The sequence below is a fragment of the Seriola dumerili genome, unplaced genomic scaffold (assembly GCF_002260705.1).
Source record: "Seriola dumerili isolate Sdu_G_001 unplaced genomic scaffold, Sdu_1.0 BDQW01000850.1, whole genome shotgun sequence".
In the NCBI taxonomy this organism is placed as follows: domain Eukaryota; kingdom Metazoa; phylum Chordata; class Actinopteri; order Carangiformes; family Carangidae; genus Seriola; species Seriola dumerili.
Window position 1 is genome coordinate 47,037 of NW_019175105.1, and position 19,439 is coordinate 66,475.

Sequence of the window (19,439 nt, forward strand, 5' to 3'; positions counted from 1 at the left end):
TAAATAAGATTGTTTTACTAAACTAGAATAGATATACAAGTGTGTGTGTGTGTGTGTGTGTGTGTGTGTGTGTGTGTGTGTGTGTGTGTGTGTGCGTGCATTTTGTATATTTTGTGTTACTTATCTCGTGTCAGAGCGGGACAGCACGAGCCTGGACACGACGGACCACTGACTGCAGCCAAAAGGAATGATCGAACCGGAAATTACAATGCGTACTTTCAAAATTAAAGCCTCCTAATCTGGGGCAGTTCTGAATCTGAGCCACACTGAAGTACAAATACACAAAACCTGGACGTCTCTGTCCATAGGACAAAAACTCAACATGTGGAGGAGACATGAAAGAATTGTTAAACCAATATTAATATAATATAATATAGTTAATCTAATGATTTTCATCTAATTTTGCTGAACTTATTTCTGTGACTAGAATCAAAAGTCTGAACTGTAAAAACTAAGATTTAATGAGAAGCATCGAGCTTATTAATGTTTCAGCGACACATTTTGTCTGTGAAATGACACATGTTCAGGTCATCAATACAAACAAATAATTTTTCTTCTTCTACAGGATTTTATTCTGAAACTGCTCTAACACCTTCACTTTGGTAAATTAAATTCTCAACAGATGTAACTGAGCAGTAAACTGAATATGAAACATATTTTTATTTATTCATTCACTTATTGATCAGCTATTACGACAGACAGTCTGAGACTATCACAAATATTCAAGGACCTCAGTGTAGGCCTAAATAAGGTCATGATGTCAGGGCGTTTCCATGTTGAATTCATGAGAACTGGAGTTCAGTTCAGTCAAATTAATCATCAGTCAATCACTTCTCTGGCTGAAGCAGAAGAAACACTGACAATGAAAAATCTGAGTCAAGTTACTGAGTCAGTTAGTGAGTACATCTGCTGACGTAAAACAATTTATTCATGCCCACGTGGTCAGGGACTTTATTTTGAAGCGTCGCTACCGGAAACAGTCAGTGAGCTCTATGGGGAGTTGACTGAGTTGTTTAGTGTTGAAGTTAAAGTTTGTCTGTCGCTGTGTGTATGTGTGTATGTGTGTGTGTCTGTGAATGTGAGTGTGTGTCGGTGCTGGTCGGTTCTCTCCGGACACAAACGGAAACATGTCCCCGCTGCTGCTACTCCTGCTCGGCCTCCTCTCCCTGGTCCTCTGCGTCCTCCGCGGCAGGAGCAGGTCAGTGTGAGTTGGTGTGGAAACACTGAAGTCTGGAGTGTGTGTGTGTGTGTGTGTGTGTGTGTGTGTGTGTGTGTGTGTGTGTGTGTGTGTGTGTGTGTGTGTGTGTGTGTGTGTGTGTGTGTGTGTGAGAGAGAGAGAGAGAATCTGGTCCGTGTCATGTCAGGTTGATCAATAACCGTTACTTCTGTTCCCTTATTATTACAGATCAATCAGCTGATGATATTATGGATGAATAGTTTGTGTTAATTGCCAGAGAGTTTGATGACTGACACAGTTGCTGCTGTTTTATTTTTCTGCTATAGACTTTTTCTTGATTGATTGATTGATTGATTGATTGATTGATTGATTGATTGATTGATTGATTGATTGATTGAGGAGGTGCAGTGAACAATATTTACTCTCCTCTGAATAAATGTCAGAAGCCTGAACTGAGCCTGAGAAATGATCAAATCAATGATTGACCTATTGATCGACATATTGATTGATGGCTGTAGTCCAGCAGCAGCAGGTTACAGGTGAGCTGACCTGAGACAGGCGTTGGACACTTTGCTGCTGAACATCTGGATCACAGCTGGTAACTGTGAATGAGAACCTCTGAACTGGTCTGGATCGGGTTCTGATGTGAGTTCTGAGTATTCATGATTCTGACACAGTGGTGTGAGCAGGGGCAGGAACATGTTGGTGAGGACTCTGTGGATCCCTGTAGGTCCCGGTGGATCCCTGTAGGTCCCGGTGGGTCACTGTGGATCCCCACTATTCATTATTTCATGGAACCAACCAGGACTCTAGATCTGGACTGGTGAGTCCAACAGTTCTCTGACCTGATGAACAGTTTGAGTCTCTCTGGTTCCACAAGAGTTTCTATTTTCCTAGTTTTTCTCTGACAGTGAACTCACCATGTTTGTGTCTGTCACTAGGACAGAACCGACTGTTAGATGACCTATCAGGTGTATTGACTGATCAGGGCCTGTATTCACAAGGCATTTTATCTTACCACTAAGAGTTCTCCTAAGTCACGCTAAAAGCTAAGAGTGCGACTCCATTACTATGGCTTACATCAGTTTTCATGGACGAGCTCCCCCACAGCGATTGGTTGATGAAACACCATCTGTGCCGGTGAAAACGCATGATTAACATCTGACAGTAATAATAAAAGAAACACTAAGAAATAAACAAATACAAATTAAATAATAACGGATTAGGAGCTGTTAACAAAAGTAGTTCATTCTCCAAAATGCATCTGTGTGATGAAGTTTGTGTCGACCTGAGAGAATTTAATTTACTATAAAAACTTACATTCAATTCTCTCAATGGAAAGATAAACAAACTCACCTGTCCTAGATGAGCTAACTAAAGCTAACAGCCTATTAGCCACAGTCTGTTGTAGCTGTACCTGTTGTAATGCAGCTGTGGTCCCAGCTGTGGGTTGAGGTGTGAGAAGATTTCCACTGGACACTGTACAACAACGTCTACAGCTGTACAGGCAGCATCAATACAACCTGTGTGTTGATGCTGTGACTTTGTTTCCTGTTTACAAATCTAATCATTTTTCCATGTGTTCCATCTCTGGCTCTGATCACAGCAGGTAGACCGACCATGAAGCTGCTGTATTTCTCTGTAGTTGTTGACCATCTAAAGGAAGTCGTATGAACTGTCCTTAACTGTAATTAAACGCTTCACGATCAACACACTCGACAAACTGAAACAGTTCAGGTCTGAGACCAGATCCTGACAGAGTCCGCGACCAGGACCCCGTGCACGATGAATCATGATGACCCTGATGAACCCATGGTTCTGGTTCTGGGTCTGTGGTCTCTGCTGTGGTGTTCTGCATGTAGATGACTCTCTTTCATTTTGTCTCTAATCTGTTAAACATGAGAACTGACGTCCCTCCAGTGTCTGGGTCTCACCCTCAACCTGAGGCTGCTGTGAATCCAGCTGCTGTGATTCCAGCTGCTGTGAATCCAGCTGCTGTGAATCCAGCTGCTGTGAATCCAGCTGTGCAGAGCATCACTCTCTTCATGTCACTAACTGAAATGTAGATGAAAAATCAGAAGAGTTTAGAAGAGTTCAACATTTGAGGTTGTGTTGACCTTAAAATATCTCAGATCTTGGCTCCAGTTCTGCAGCAAACTGTGTGTGTGTGTGGGTGCGTGTGTGTGTGTGTGTGGGTGCGTGTGTGTGTGTGTGTGTGTGTGTGTGTGTGTTTTCTCGTAAATGGACTGAAAAAAGCATTTTCCCATCACAGTGAGGACATGACCTGGGTCAGTCCGGTTTGAGGATGAAGACCCAGTTTTGGTTTTGTTTACATTGTGTGTTGAAGAATCTTATTATTGTAATAGGATCAGCTGATGCCTGATTGTTCAGATCAATATCTGTAGTGTCATGATGATGGTGTTGAGGTTGAAGAAGGAAAATGATCTGAAAGAATCGACCTAACCTTTAATAGAGTGGATGTTGTTGTTGCTGTTCTGTCCTGGTCATCTCCATGAGACCCACTGAGGGTCCAGAACCACAGCTTGGAAACCACAGTGTAGACAGAGACAGTCTGTCACTTCCTGTGTCACCACACTGGGGATTTTCTTGATTTCAGATCAGCTCAGACTCATGGAGGGTTTTTCCACTGTGAAATGTTAACAGCTCCTCGGGCTACTACTACCCCGCCACCCCACCTCCCCCTCCACCCCCCCACCAGACAAACACTCTCACCCCTCCCCCACTCCTGCCTAAAACCTAAAAGTGGACATCCTCCAGTGAAAGAAAAACAAAGAAGCAGAACTCTGTCAGACTGATGCAGTGATTTCTTTCACAGTCTGTGTTCAGACAAAAACCTGAAACAGGGACAGAGACTACCCCGCCACCACAAAGACCTGAGACAGAGACAAAGACCTGAGACAGAAACAGAGACAAAGGCAGAGACAAAGACCTGAGACAGAGACACAGACACTGAGACAGAGACAAAGACCTGAGACAGAGACAAAAACCCGAGACAGACCTGAGACAGAGACAGAAACAGAGACCTGAAACAGACACAGAGACAAAGACCTGAGACAGAGACCTGAGACAGAAACAGAGACTTGAGACAGAGACAGAGACACTGACGAGTCCAGACTTACTGAGTGTGACGGTGTTGTGTATTTGACGTGTTCACTTCATATTTGATGTCATGTGACAGGGGGAGGGGAGGGGCCGATCTGTTAAACACCTGAACAGCTGATGGGGGTCAGGTGATGTGAACAGTTCACAGGCTTCACATTGACGTTCACTGCATCAGCCTCTGTGGGAGAGTTTCCTGTGTGTGTGTGTGTGTGTGTGTGTGTGTGGGTGTGTCTAGATAAAGTGGGTCAGCAACAGGAACAGTCTGATTATCACATTCCTGCGAGTTGGAGACAAAGAAGCAGGAGGGAGCTGAGAGTCTAACACTAGGTCCACATCAGGTCCAACACTAGGCCTATACAACAAAGCTTACAGGCCATATGGTGGAGCTGTTTCTGGAGCCACTCCTACAGGTGGAATCAGTCGTAACAATCAGGCTTTTAAGAATCAGAGCAGCTGATCAGCTGGGGGATTCTGTTTCAAAAGATTCAGTGAAATCTGTGGGAACTTAAAACTTGGCTGCAGGCAATGATTGTGCAAAACATCCGCACAAGTATTTGTCGACTCCTGAAAGTCCACAGGGGTGATTATTAACAGCTGTGTAGGACACACTGACACACACACCTTCTGATTGTTATCTATTACACAGAGCAGGGACTGAACTAACAGAAGAAAGGCTCTGGGCTTCATGTTTCCAAAGAGCTGCATGAGGGTGAGTCTCAGGAAGCAGAAAGGTGGTTCTGTGGTCCAGATCTGTTATCAGTATATCTGTTATGACTCTTTGTACAACAACACAACATCTCAACTGCAACACCTCAAGTCCAAAGTCCGGGTGATGATTCATTTACAGGAGAAAGTTCAGGGCCAGTTTTCACAGTGAGGTTCTGTCCCACATCCAGGAGGAGCAGAGATATGGATCAACAGCCACTGATCATTTCTCCTCTGTGTGTTGCAGAAGAGATGGTGAACCTCCTTTAATAAAAGGCTGGATCCCCTTCATCGGAAAGGCTCTGGAGTTTGGAAGAGACGCCCATAAATTCCTGGAGGAACATAAAAAGAAGTTTGGAGACATCTTTACGGTGCAGATCGCCGGTGGGTGAGGGCAGAGCCTCTGTTCAAAGAGACAGTTCACAGCTCAGATACAAGACATGACCACAAACAGACACACAAGAGACACATAACAGACACACAACAGACACACAACAGACAATCAAGAGACACACAACAGAGACACAAGAGACACTCAACGGACACACAACAGAGACACAAGAGACACACAACAGACACACAACAGAGACACGAGACACAAAACAGACACACAACAGACAAACAAGAGACACACAACAGACACATAACAGACACACAAGAGACACACAACACAGGCACAAGAGACACACAAGAGACACACAAGAGACACAACAGACACACAAGAGACAAACAACAGACACACAACAGACACATAACAGACACTCAACAGACACACGAGACACACAACAGACACACAAGAGACAAACAAGAGACACACAAGAGACACACAACAGACACAAGAGACACACAACAGACACACGAGACGCACAAGAGACACATAACAGACACACCGTTAAAACCAAGAGACTGAAAACCAAACGTTTTTTTAAGAAAAGTTACATGTTGTCATGGTTGCGTTCCCATCCTCACCGACCAACACTGATGTCACCACAGCTAATAAATAAAACCACAGATAACATCAACATAAAGTCATACTCCATAATAAAACCATCGAGAACTGTCCAACAACACAAGAGTTAGGGTGATGTGATGTTGTGGCTCATCACTGTTTCAAACTCATTCTTCATATTCACATTTTCTTCGTTAGAATATTGTGATAATCATGTTATTAGTTGCTGTGTTGACTCAGGTCTCCTCTCCCCTGCAGGTAAGTACATGACCTTCATCATGGACCCTTTAGTGTATCCAAGCATCATCAAACATGGCCGGCAGCTGGACTTTAACGAGTTCTCCAACACGGTGGCTCCCTTCACCTTCGGCTACCCGCCCGTCATCAGCAGGAAGTTCCCTGGCCTGAGGGAAGAGATCAAACGCTCCTTCCACCTCCTCCAGGGGGACAGTCTCACGCCCCTAACAGAGAGCATGATGGGTAACCTCATGCTGGTGTTTCGTCAGGACCACCTGGAAGAGAGGCCAGGGGACGAGGGTGGCTGGAGGAGTGGCAGCATGTACGAGTTCTGTTACACGGTCATGTTCGAGGCCACCTTCCTCACCATGTACGGCAGGCCGCTGTCCGCTATCCGCCACAGCAGGATGGGGGTGCTGAGGGAGGACTTCATCAAGTTTGACAGCATGTTCCCCCTCCTCATTGCTCGGATCCCCCTCTGGCTGCTGGGACGGACCAAGGCGATCCGCGAGAAGCTCATTAACTACTTCCTGCCGCACAGGATGTCGTGTTGGTCCAACATGTCTCAGTTCATCAGGACACGATCGGAGCTGTTCAATCAGTATGACTCACTGACGGACTCCCACAAAGCAGGTAGACCACATCACCTTTGACTTGGTTTCTGTTCAGTAAGACGTCACAGGTTGATTCCTGTCAGAACGTTGCTCTGAACCAGACAGATCAACAGCTCAGCTCTACTGGATTCAGGTCTGGCTTAGGTTCTGGAAAGATTACGGCCCTCCTTAAAAGAAACAAACACTAACTCCTTAAACCACCTTAAAGAGAATGTTCTGGCCCTGTTCACGTTAGTGTCAGTAATAAAATACTGATCAGTGCAGCGTTAAAGAAACAAACCAACTTCTATCCTTCTCTCTGAGAGCAGATCGTCCTGTAGGACCCTGTTCACAGCTGATCGTTATATTGTCTGTAGTGACCACCTGCGATTGGCTCTCACTTTCCCACTCTATATATAAATAAACACGTACATTATTTCTGTTTGCAAACACCAAATTTTGTTTTTAACCTGCAGGAGGCAGCAGTGCACTTCCTGTGCCTAGTCTGCCAGAAAAGTAGAAGAAGAGAAAATCTGGAGCTTTCTCTATGAGACGTGTCAGACGTCGTGGACGGAGCCAGATTTTTACGACTTGTATTGAATGAGTTCGTACATCTGTTTACTCAGAGGACAATAGAGAGCTGTGACTGGATCACATGACACACAGGTTAACGTGATAGTTAGACGTGGCTTTGTGTGAGGTCCTGATCTGCAGTCAGTGTGTTACCTGCAGTGGATTCAGTTTAGAGGAGCAGCAGGAGCACCTGGACAGGAGCTGAGTGATGAGCTGCTGTGGGCGGGGCCACAGAAAACACCTGTTTTAGTCACTGTAAAAAGCATCCAAAGAAAAAAGCTAATATCAGTTGTAGCTTTATTTTGAATATTTTCATCACTTTATGAAACAGACCTTTACTTGGAACTATATATTTCAACCAATGAACTACCGTCTGACTTGAACAGCTGATCTGTAGAGTAATACAGTGGGCGGTAGTTCCAAAGTAAAGGTCTGTTTGATAAAGTGAAAATAAAGCTTCAACTGATATTAGCTTTTTTTTTTTAAAGTGTCTAAAACATGTTTTTCCGCTGACTCCACCCATTACAGCTCATCACTACGCTCCTGTCCAGGTGCTCCTGCTTCTCCTCTAAACTGACCCTGATCTGAATCCACTGCAGGTAACACACTGACTACAGATGAGTACCTCACACAACACCACATCAGATAACCACAACTATCCCTTTAATACAGGTTTGAACAGGTCTGAACCCTGATCTGCAGACTGCATCATCATCAGCCACACCAGGAACACCCACTTCTCATGGCTTTCTTTGCTGCTACAAGTCAGGTCTTAGTCAGATATCTATCATTCCTTTGTACGATCTCTGTTTCCCAGAAAACAGACGTTTGGTAAGTTTATTGTGAAACTGCTGGTTTTCGTCCAGACCACCACAGAGCCTCCCACATGGTTCTCTGGTGGGTTGTTTCTGCTTTAGATTTGGTTTAATGAAAATCAGATTCTTCCAGCTGAACTCTCTCGTGACGGAGCTCCAGTTAGTTTACTATTACTGCACTGTGTCATACTCCACTGTGCTATAAGTCTCAGTGCTCCTCTGTTCTCCGCTATACTCCTCTGTACTCCTCTGTACTCCTCTGTTCTCCTCTGTACTCCTCTATACTGCTCTGTTCTCCGCTATACTCCTCTGTACTCCTCTGTTCTCCTCTATTCTCCTCTGTTCTCCTCTGTTCTCCTCTATACTCCTCTGTTCTCTTCTATACTCTTCTATACTCCTCTGTTCTCCTCTGTACTCCTCTGTACTCCTCTGTTCTCCTCTGTACTCCTCTGTTCTCCTCTGTACTCCTCTGTACTCCTCTGTTCTCCTCTGTACTCCTCTGTACTCCTCTGTACTCCTCTGTTCTCCTCTATTCTCCTCTGTTCTCCTCTATACTCCTCTGTTCTCCTCTGTTCTCCTCTGTACTCCTCTGTTCTCCTCTGTTCTCCTCTGTTCTCCTCTGTACTCCTCTGTTCTCCTCTATACTCCTCTGTTCTCCTCTGTACTCCTCTGTTATCCTCTGTTCTCCTCTGTTCTCCTCTATACTCCTCTGTTCTCCTCTGTTCTCCTCTGTACTCCTCTGTTCTCCTCTGTTCTCCTCTGTATTCCTCTGTTCTCCTCTGTACTCCTCTGTTCTGCTCTGTTCTCCTCTGTTCTCCCCTGCACTCCTCTGTACTCCTCTGTTCTCCTCTGTACTCCTCTATACTGCTCTGTTCTCCGCTATACTCCTCTGTACTCCTCTGTTCTCCTCTATTCTCCTCTGTTCTCCTCTGTTCTCCTCTATACTCCTCTGTTCTCTTCTATACTCTTCTATACTCCTCTGTTCTCCTCTGTACTCCTCTGTACTCCTCTGTTCTCCTCTGTACTCCTCTGTTCTCCTCTGTACTCCTCTGTACTCCTCTGTTCTCCTCTGTACTCCTCTGTACTCCTCTGTACTCCTCTGTTCTCCTCTATTCTCCTCTGTTCTCCTCTATACTCCTCTGTTCTCCTCTGTTCTCCTCTGTACTCCTCTGTTCTCCTCTGTACTCCTCTGTTCTCCTCTGTTCTCCTCTGTACTCCTCTATACTCCTCTGTTCTCCTCTGTTCTCCTCTGTACTCCTCTGTACTCCTCTTTTCTCCTCTGTTCTCCTCTGTACTCATCTGTTCTCTGTATTCCTCTGTTCTCCTCTATACTCCTCTGTTCTCCTCTGTACTCCTCTGTTATCCTCTGTTCTCCTCTGTTCTCCTCTATACTCCTCTGTTCTCCTCTGTTCTCCTCTGTACTCCTCTGTTCTCCTCTGTTCTCCTCTGTATTCCTCTGTTCTCCTCTGTACTCCTCTGTTCTGCTCTGTTCTCCTCTGTTCTCCCCTGCACTCCTCTGTACTCCTCTGTTCTCCTCTGTACTCCTCTGTTCTCCTCTGTATTCCTCTGTTCTCCTCTGTACTCCTCTGTTCTCCTCTGTTCTCCCCTGTACTCCTCTGTTCTCCTCTGTACTCTTCTGTTCTCCTCTGTTCTGCTCTGTTCTCCTCTGTTCTCCTCTGTTCTCCTCTGTTCTGCTCTGTACTCATCTGTTCTCCTCTATACTCCTCTGTTCTCCTCTGTTCTTCCCTGTACTCCCCTGTACTCCTCTGTACTCCTCTGTATTCCTCTGTACTCCTCTATACTCCTCTGTTCTCCTCTGTTCTTCCCTGTACTCCCCTGTACTCCTCTGTACTCCTCTGTATTCCTCTATACTCCTCTGTTCTCCTCTGTTCTTCCCTGTTCTCCTCTGTATTCCTCTGTACTCCTCTGTATTCCTCTGTACTCCTCTGTTCTCCTCTGTACTCCTCTGTACTCATCTGTTCTCCTCTATACTCCTCTGTTCTCCTCTGTTCTCCTCTGTTCTCCCCTGCACTCCTTTGTACTCCTCTGTTCTCCCCTGCACTCCTTTGTACTCCTCTGTTCTCCTCTGTACTCCTCTGTACTCCTCTGTACTCCTCTGTTCTCCTCTATTCTCCTCTGTTCTCCTCTATACTCCTCTGTTCTCCTCTGTTCTCCTCTGTACTCCTCTGTTCTCCTCTGTACTCCTCTGTACTCCTCTGTTCTCCTCTATTCTCCTCTGTTCTCCTCTATACTCCTCTGTTTTCCTCTGTTCTCCTCTGTACTCCTCTGTTCTCCTCTGTACTCCTCTGTACTCCTCTGTTCTCCTCTGTACTCTTCTGTTCTCCTCTGTTCTGCTCTGTTCTCCTCTGTTCTCCTCTGTTCTCCTCTGTTCTGCTCTGTACTCATCTGTTCTCCTCTATACTCCTCTGTTCTCCTCTGTTCTCCCCTGCACTCCTTTGTACTCCTCTGTTCTCCCCTGCACTCCTTTGTACTCCTCTGTTCTCCTCTGTACTCCTCTGTACTCCTCTGTTCTCCTCTGTACTCCTCTGTTCTCCCCTGCACTCCTTTGTACTCCTCTGTTCTCCTCTGTATTCCTCTGTACTCCTCTGTTCTCCTCTGTTCTCCTCCGTAATCCTCCGTACTCCCCCCCCTCCCCATCTCTCAGCTCATCACTTTGCGATCCTCTGGGCGTCTGTGGCGAACACCGTCCCCGCCACCTTCTGGGCCATGTACTACCTGGCGAGTCACCCTGAGGCTCTGCAGGTCGTCCGTCAGGAGATCCACGACGTCCTGGGAATCGACGGCGTGGAGTTCACCAGCGACAGAGACGTGACGCTGAGCAAAGAGCAGCTGGACAAACTCCTCTATCTGGGTACACTAGTCTCTCTGGGTTTACTGGTTTCTCTGTTTACTGGTTTCTCTTTTTACTGGTTTCCCTGGGTTTACTGGTTTCTCTGGGTTTACTGGTCTGTCTGGGTTTACTGGTTTCTCTTTTTACTGGTTTCCCTGGGTTTACTGGTTTCTCTGGGGTTACTGGTCCGTCTGGGTTTACTGGTTTCTCTGAGTACTCAACAGCAGCAGTGTTGCCACGGTGCACTGAGCCTCTGTGTTGTCTCTGGGCCGGTGTGGTAACCCCAGATCTGACCTTCCTCCACAGAGAGCGCTATCAACGAGAGTCTCCGTCTGTCCTCGGCCTCCATGAACATCCGGGTGGCTCAGGAGAACTTCGACCTGCGGCTGGACAGCGAGCACTCAGTGGCCGTTAGAAAAGGAGATATCATCGCCTTGTACCCTCAGAGTATGCACCTGGACCCCGACATCTACGAGGAGCCTCAGGTACTGTTCAATCACTTATCAATTAACTTAGATACACTGTCATCATCTTCACTGTAAAGCTGAATCCATTGGTTGTTTATCTACAAACCAAATTTTTTAATGAATAATCTGACGGTTTAATGACTTTTTGAATGGTAAAAATACCTTTATGTTGGCCAAATGACATGACCCCCTTCTTTGGATTTATACTTTAAAAGGCTCTTAATTTTGTAAATCTGGTGGAAGCTTCCATGCCAAAAGTTAAGTGGTTTTCCCCCTAAAAACCTGTTCATCCACACAGAAAACTCATTAAGAACTCAAATCTGGGATGAATCCCCAAATTTACCCCTTAAATGAAGAATAAAGGTCTTCTTAGGGTACAAAGTAAGGGGTTTATTTAATTAAATTGTGTACATTTTTGTAAATTTAGTTTTTTTAAAGCTGTTTTTACCCTAAAAACCCCCATAATCCCCACAGAGGCCCATTAAAAATTCAACTTTCAGGGATTTGTCACATATTTCAGGTTCATCTGGAAATTAAGGAGAAAGTCATGAAGCCCTTAACATCTACTTCATCTATTCATTAAGGCCTTTTCAAATTAAAGGCTTTTTAACAGCTTTTATTTTCAAAGTAAAGGACAAATGAAGATCTGTGGCTAATTTGGGTTTAGATGTTTCTGTGTTTTCAGGGGGAATTCAGGGTTAATTAAGGGCTTTTTAAGGGTTGTTCACACCACTTTGTTTTTAAATGTAAGTAATATACATTAGATCAGTTATACTTAGATGAACAGTGTTTTAAATCACTGACTTTATTAATGAATGACATCACAATTGTATTAATAAAATGTATTTAGTTTTACTTTTACTTCCTGTGTCTTTTAGTACAATGTCAACGTGTAGACAAACGTGTGAATTTAATAATAATAAGCATAACATCAATTCTGAGAAAAAGTAATCATCAGACTATCATCAGACTTCAAAGCAAAACAACAAAAACACTAATAAACACATTGAATGAGCTCACACTGCAGACATAAACATGGACAGTCTGGTGTCCAGCTCTCGTCAAAGACACTGTGACTTCAGGTTGGGTTGAGTGGAACTGTTTGACCATCTTGCTTTTGTTTCCATGCGCTCAGACATTCAAGTTTGACCGCTACATGCAGGACGGCAGAGAGAGGACCGACTTCTACAAAGACAATCAGAAGCTCAAGCATTACCTGATGCCATTCGGCTCCGGCTCCTCCATGTGTCCCGGGCGATTCTTCGCCATCAACGAGATCAAACAGTTCCTCTGTCTCCTGCTGCTCTACTTTGATGTCCAGGTGGAGGACGGTCAGACCAGAGCCACTCTGGACTCCAACAGAGCCGGACTGGGAGTCCTGCAGCCTGCCACTGACGTACGCTTCCGCTACAGACTGAGAACGGTTTAGACAGGTGTTAGAGTCAGTGATGCATCATGTCCTGTCAGATGAGAGTTAACACAATGTAAATGACAACAGTGTTTGATGTGACACATAAAGAGCCAGATGTTTCCCCCAGGAGCTGGTGGAGGCTAAAACACTGCAATGAGATTCATCAGGTGACACAAACTATTTCTCTCGGGCTCAAGTAAATTACTTCTCGATGAATTGTGGCATAGCAGGTGACACAGGATTGACCAGCGATGTGAGAAAGCAAAAGGGTTGAAAGTTGACAACTTTATATTTGATGCTAATGAAGGTGAAATAAACTCAGAGCTATTAGGTCTGCACTGAGCTGATATACATTTGCTGAATGGATAGCCGAATCCACTTCCTGATGAGATTGTTCCTTACTACAAACCCGTATACTCCGCTCGGGTCAACCTGACTCAACTCGACCTGACTCCGATCAGAGTTGATACATCGTAAAAAATAATTCACTCACAGCATCAATATAATCACCACAGCACTATAATCTCATTATTTCCTGAGTTTTCAGGGTATATCACAACAATGGTTTGGAAGGACACATCCTGTTTGTGTGCTCGTTTGTAGTCTGAACACTGTGGACTCAAAAAGCCAGAAGACTGATACATGTAGAGGTTTGGTTTTCTGAGGCAACACTAAAGCATCTTTGGGTATTTTATGTCTCTGATTGTCAGTGTGTGCTTCTTGCGCTGCTTGACAGTAAGTAATTTACTCGTTGTGTGTCCGCGAACATTTCCCACGCTGTGCGCCTTATTCCTCCATCACGGTCCCTTCGTCTCTATCTAATGTGAACAGCAGATTACACTGTAAATACTGTATGAAACTGAGCACTGATGTTGGCAGCTCTGATTAAGCCAAGCTCTTAAATGAGTTTTACATTAACTTTAAAGATACACAATGTTCTTTTGATATGACTTTTTATATTTTAGTTTTTCTGCTTCTCGTACTAAAGTTAAAGGAACAGTTCAACATTTTAGAAAATCGTCTTGTTCTCTGTCTTCTACACAGATGTTTTTAGCATAGCTTAGCACAAAGACTGGAAACAGGTAGAAAGTGTTAGCCTAGCTCCATCAAAAGAAGAACAACTCCACCTTCCAGCAGCTCTGAGTTACGTGTTGTCTGTTGAGCAGATGTACAAACAGAAGTTGGAGCAGTGACTCAACACAGTAAAAAATACTATTAAATACAGGTCTGTAGGGTGTCTGCACCAAGATGGCTGACAGGAAGATTTCCTAAACTGTGGGATTGTTCCTTCAGTGTCACTGCATGAATAGTGAGACTGAAATAAAACTGTCAGTGAATCAGCTGTCAGATGAAGAAATTGTTGATATCTGAGATATATTTTTTTAATTTTTAAATTTCAGAATGTGAGTCATATACAGTGAACTACTTCCATGTCAGCATCATGAACAACAAACACTACTTTTGTACTTCAGTGTGAAGTTTTCCTCACGTTTAAAACTGTAATGTAAAAACATGTAGTTTGTCATTAAACTCGTGATAAGTGTGATTCGTGTTCTGTGTTAATGCAGCCTCCTGATAGGATGGTTGATCAGTAGCTTATGTAGACTAGGTTCTTTGTGACTGAATAATGTTTTCATTCAGGTTTCTAGTTGATCTCTCAGCTCTGACATGAAGAGAAAATGGTCACTTCTTACTGATGTTAACACTGGTGCTGCTCCTGTAATTACCAGGTCGGACCCATAGACTGTAAATAAAGATGGACAAAGCCTCTGTGATGTCACCCACAGGTTTCTGATGAGCGGTTTTGAAGCTCAGAGTGAGCTGCTCCACCGTCACCATCTTGGCAGTGCCTGACTCCGCCCCCTAACTCCCAGCTAATCTAAATAATGGTCAAAGAGGTGGGGCTTGTGTGGAGCCAAGACTAAATGATGTGTAACTTTAAGCCTTAATAAACAGGTGAGTTATATAAACAGGTGTCATGAAGGAGGAAATTAGCTCTAGAGACCAAAACAGTTTCTGTACCAGGCTGTAAACATGTTTATTTCTGCTCTAAAGTTGAACATTTTAACATGGGAGTCTATGGGGACTGACTCACTGATGGACTTTGTTTTACTTTTGCTAAGTGTGATCCTGAATTCAAACGAAGTTTATCACATATATTCTTAGCTTCGGTGTAACAGCCAAATAGAAAACAGACAAGGTGCTAAATTAATCAATTAATCAATATCCACCGATCATGTCGTCATTCATTGATCCACTGCGTTGCTGCAGTATTCGTTCCCGCCACTGGAGGCGGCGGGGAGCTTGAGCTGCTGCGGTCGGTGGTCGGTGAGAGAAGAAGAAATGACACGGCACCATGTTGGATTTACCGGGGTTCTGTTGACCGTAACGACAAACACCTTAACCGGAACCAGACCGGAGTCAGTCTCAGTTCTGTAATCCCGCTTCACCCGGACCTGTGTCTCCCGCTCAGACCCTGGCAGCTTTCCCTTCCGGGTGGAGGTGATATATTGCTGTTGTTAGCTAACTTTATGAGCACTGTACTCCGTTAAATGTCCCGGTTTCTGCCGTTAGCCGACAGGACGCCATGACGGTGCTGAGTCATAGTGTCGGTGTTCCTGTGAGTGTAGTCTCCTGGCGTCGTGGCCACAGGTCATGTGACACTGTTAGCCAACAAACACACAAACCGTCCAGGTTAGCTTTTACTCACCAGGTAAGGAACTCATCGTAGTTAAACCTGGACGACTTTATTTTCTTTAAAGTCACAGCTTTGTTTGTCACTCAGACTACATTGGACCAAGTCTGGATCAAACCCTTGAGCCTATACTTCTGACTAAAGAAGCTAAAGTCTGTTAAAAACACAGGTTCAGCTCTGGGACACCTTTACTCTGTTTGTGAAAACTCTAGATTTATTTTCTAGACCGTATAGGACCAAATCTAGACCAGAAACCACGTCACTTAGATTTCTCAATGTGGACTAGATTAATCCAGACAAGAGGAAGAGTCTTTAAAACAGTTTCAGATTTGTCAAGCGTTTGTTCTGTTTATGAAAATACAAAAAATAGAGATTTCATTGCTTTGTCTCTTTCCAGACCACATTGGACCAGTCAGACCAAAAGCCACTATATTCAGCCTTGTTAAATCTGGACTAGATTGTCCCAAACAAACAGAATTTAAACAGGCTTTATTAAAGGTCAAATGTTTAGTAATATTTCTACAGCTGGTAACACGGTGTGACGGTAGATCAGTGTTTTTCTGTTTGCTGTCATGTTGGCTCATGTCACCTCCTACCATCACAACGTAGAGCAGGTCTGGTCCCTGTGTTAATAACCTGCTGTATAATCAAAGCTAGATTAAGGCAGGTGAGCTGAGTGTGGATCTAACAGAAGCTGATGTTATCCAGCTGTGTTACAGACCTGTTAACACACAGTGCTAAAATCAGAGCTAACTTAGAAAGTAAAGATTTACATATGATGGATTAGTTTCAGTGGCAGTTTTAAATTTCCCGTTTTAAGTATCCTTGTAAATTCACCAATTTGAATTTTCATTTAGTGTTTAGGTTTCAATTTATTAGGAACAGCACGTCAGACTGCTCCAACAGCGCTGTGATAATCCCTAATCTATGTTCATGACAGTTTCACAGGTGTTGGTTCACCTGGTCTCTGTGCTGCTGTAGATCTGTGTTATACAAACAGGTGTGTCTATGGTTTATCCTGTACTCATTGGAGTGAACTGGGTGGACCCAAAAAAGAGGAACAGAGCACCAAGAAAAGAAACCCTGGGTCCCGCTGCCTCCCTCCCAGGTGCATGCTGGTCCTGTACCTGTTTTCCTGTTATAAAGCCTCAGGTGTCCACAGTGCTGCTCCTCTGTTACACAATAAACCAACAGATTAAATACACAACTGGAAAAACAAGGCAGACTGAATGACTAACTACAGAAGGAAAAGACTGGAGTAAACTGGTCTAACTTCATACAAATAGATAAACAAAACAACAAAGAAGCTAATAAACTAATAAACAGCTCCACCTGCACTGTAAATGTGCAGAGGATGGTTTGTTGCTCAAAGCTTTTAATCACAGTAAATATTGTGACATCTGCTGGACAATTCTTATAACGTCATCTGAACTAACTGCTGTCATCTTTAATATGTCGTCAATAAATATGACAAACGATGTTTACAAACACTCATCAGCATCACACTGAATCACAGACATCACAGTTTACACAGACTGAAAACATCTGTAATGTTGCTGTGGTGCCACTGAAGTATGAATCACTGTTGGACCGCGCTGTATATACATATACCTATATATACTGTGTGTGTATAGGTATATGTATGTATATACAGTATATACATTTCTCCTGCCACAGTTTCACATATATATCCACATATAACCACACACTCTCTGATCAGCTGATGGGAGTGTGTAGGAGCTGCTGAGATTTCAGAGCGGAGACAGAACTTCAGTTTGTTCAGTTTCTGAGTTTGTGATGATAATTTAGTTTTAACAGCCATAAACTGTATTTGTCATTTTACTGTCATCACTCAGGTTATCCATGAAAGAGAGAGATTTTTTGGTGTTTTCTTTCTCTCTCGTAGGGTAACGCAGCGTGTGTGTGTCTGATTATATCGGTTATTGGCAATTTCACAGGGTGACGATCAAACGATCAGAGTTGGAATGGTCTTTTTTTTTTTAAATGTAAAAATGATGTACATGTGATTTTTTTGTTGTAACAACAATGTTGTGACACATTTTACATTCATCAAAAAAACTGCAGCTCCTGTGATTTGGATATTGAACTTGGCCATTTTGAGATTTGGATTGTATTTAGATTAATGGTCCAGCTCTTATACACACACACATACACACACACACATATATATATATATATATATATATCATCCTGCTGTGATGTGGACAGAAGTTTTAGATGTTTGAAACACAGTTGGAGGTGCAGTCTAATTACTGATCTCTTATTTAACCTTTTAACAAATCTGTTAATATGCACATGATACAGAAGCTGGACGTCAACATCATCATCAGTGTGTTTTATGGCTCAGAGTCTTGATGTGTGTGATCAGGTCAAACTCAGACACATGAATGATGACAGATGCTGATTGATTGATTAATAATGATGTTTCTCCATCAGACGAGGTCAGAACGCTGCTGTGAACCAGAACCTGGACGTGATAAGGAAACCCAGCTGAAGCTGTGAGTACGACACACGAAGCACACACACACACACACACACACACACACAGTGACAGCAGCTGCTCTCTCACCTGGTCGTTAAGGTGTGTGTGCATCCACCTGGTGTCGAAAGGCCTGCTTTCGTTTAACCGTTAATTCTGCTCATTCGAGTCTGTCCTGTAAGAAACGAGCCCACAGCTCGTCTGTGCAGCAGGTTATTATGACATCATAATTAGGTTTTGTTGCTAGGCGACATCTAGTGGTCGTAGTAATGATGACAGGAGCGAATGGAAAAGTATCGATGACGTAGAATAAAGAGAGAGATGAAGTCCAGGTCAGGAGGAGGTAACCAAGCCATGACCGTTATATATATATATATCAGTGGCGGCTGCTGGTCTTATAAGGAGGGGAAGCTCATTTTCGGCCTACATCATAAAATGTGTCCGTTTATTTATATGTAAATTCGCAGAGTGACAGAAGAGAGTCGCCAAACACAACGCTAGTCGTTTTTAACAAAGACAAAGTGGCTGAGGATCAGTAACGTCTCCAGATCAACTCCGAACAACAGAATGAAAAACTTGAAAAATGCTCCAGTGGATGCTTAAACTTCAAGATCGCTGATTCGCTCATTTCGCTGTCAATCAAAAAGGGACTCAGCCTCAGACAGACCATCCAATCATCATGCAGAAGCCGAGCGTCCGGGCCAGCCCACTGTCCCATAGACCCCCAGAGACGCTGAGCGCCCGATGGGCGGGACAAAGCCCAGCATTTATCCAATGACGTCTAGTTTCGCTGCAGTGGAACAACCCACTCTGTGCTTCCCACTGAAGTCAGTAGACGCTCGGCGTCTACACTGTGTAAAGCGCTGTGGCGCTGCGGGGATGAATGAGAAGGAAGTCGTGTCGGTTACCTGTGATAAGTAGCTGATTCTGAACAAAAGATGAACGTGTTCTAGCGCATATTTAGTCAATGAAATGTTCACACAACAGCACATACTTGACCACTTATTCTGTTGACATCTTAGGGGAAGCTGAGCTTCCCTTGCATCTTAGAGCAATCGCCACTGATATATATATATATTTTATATATTATATTTTGTGTATTTATTGTGTTATCTGAGTTTTTTATTTATTTTTTGTTTTTCAGATGAATTGTATTTAAAGTTCGAGGTAGACTGTTTAAGTTCAATAAATGCTGGTGTTTGAGTAAATAATGGTGTTTAATAATGACGATTGTACGATGGAGCAGCTCGTTTAGTTTGACCCAGGTCAGTGTTGTAGTGTTGAGGCTGTGAAGGTCTCCTGCAGAGCTGATGCCATGAAGCACAGATGGACTGTTTACTGCT

At 43.8% G+C, this 19,439-nt stretch overlaps 1 protein-coding gene across 2 annotated transcripts; it reads left to right on the plus strand.

Annotated features, from left to right (window-relative positions):
- The first annotated feature begins 989 nt into the window (after positions 1–989).
- Positions 990–14,447, plus strand: LOC111237347 (25-hydroxycholesterol 7-alpha-hydroxylase). Of its 2 annotated transcripts, none has more exons than XM_022766407.1 (6): positions 990–1,204; positions 5,253–5,389; positions 6,213–6,824; positions 10,838–11,044; positions 11,330–11,508; positions 12,626–14,447. In XM_022766407.1, exons 1-6 carry the CDS (start codon positions 1,128–1,130, stop codon positions 12,917–12,919), a joined length of 1,506 nt encoding a protein of 501 aa, XP_022622128.1. In that variant the 5' UTR covers positions 990–1,127; the 3' UTR covers positions 12,920–14,447. The 2 variants fall into 2 exon arrangements, with proteins under 2 accessions (XP_022622128.1, XP_022622129.1); XM_022766408.1 differs by having other exon boundaries at positions 990–1,198.
- The last annotated feature ends 4,992 nt before the right edge of the window (positions 14,448–19,439 follow it).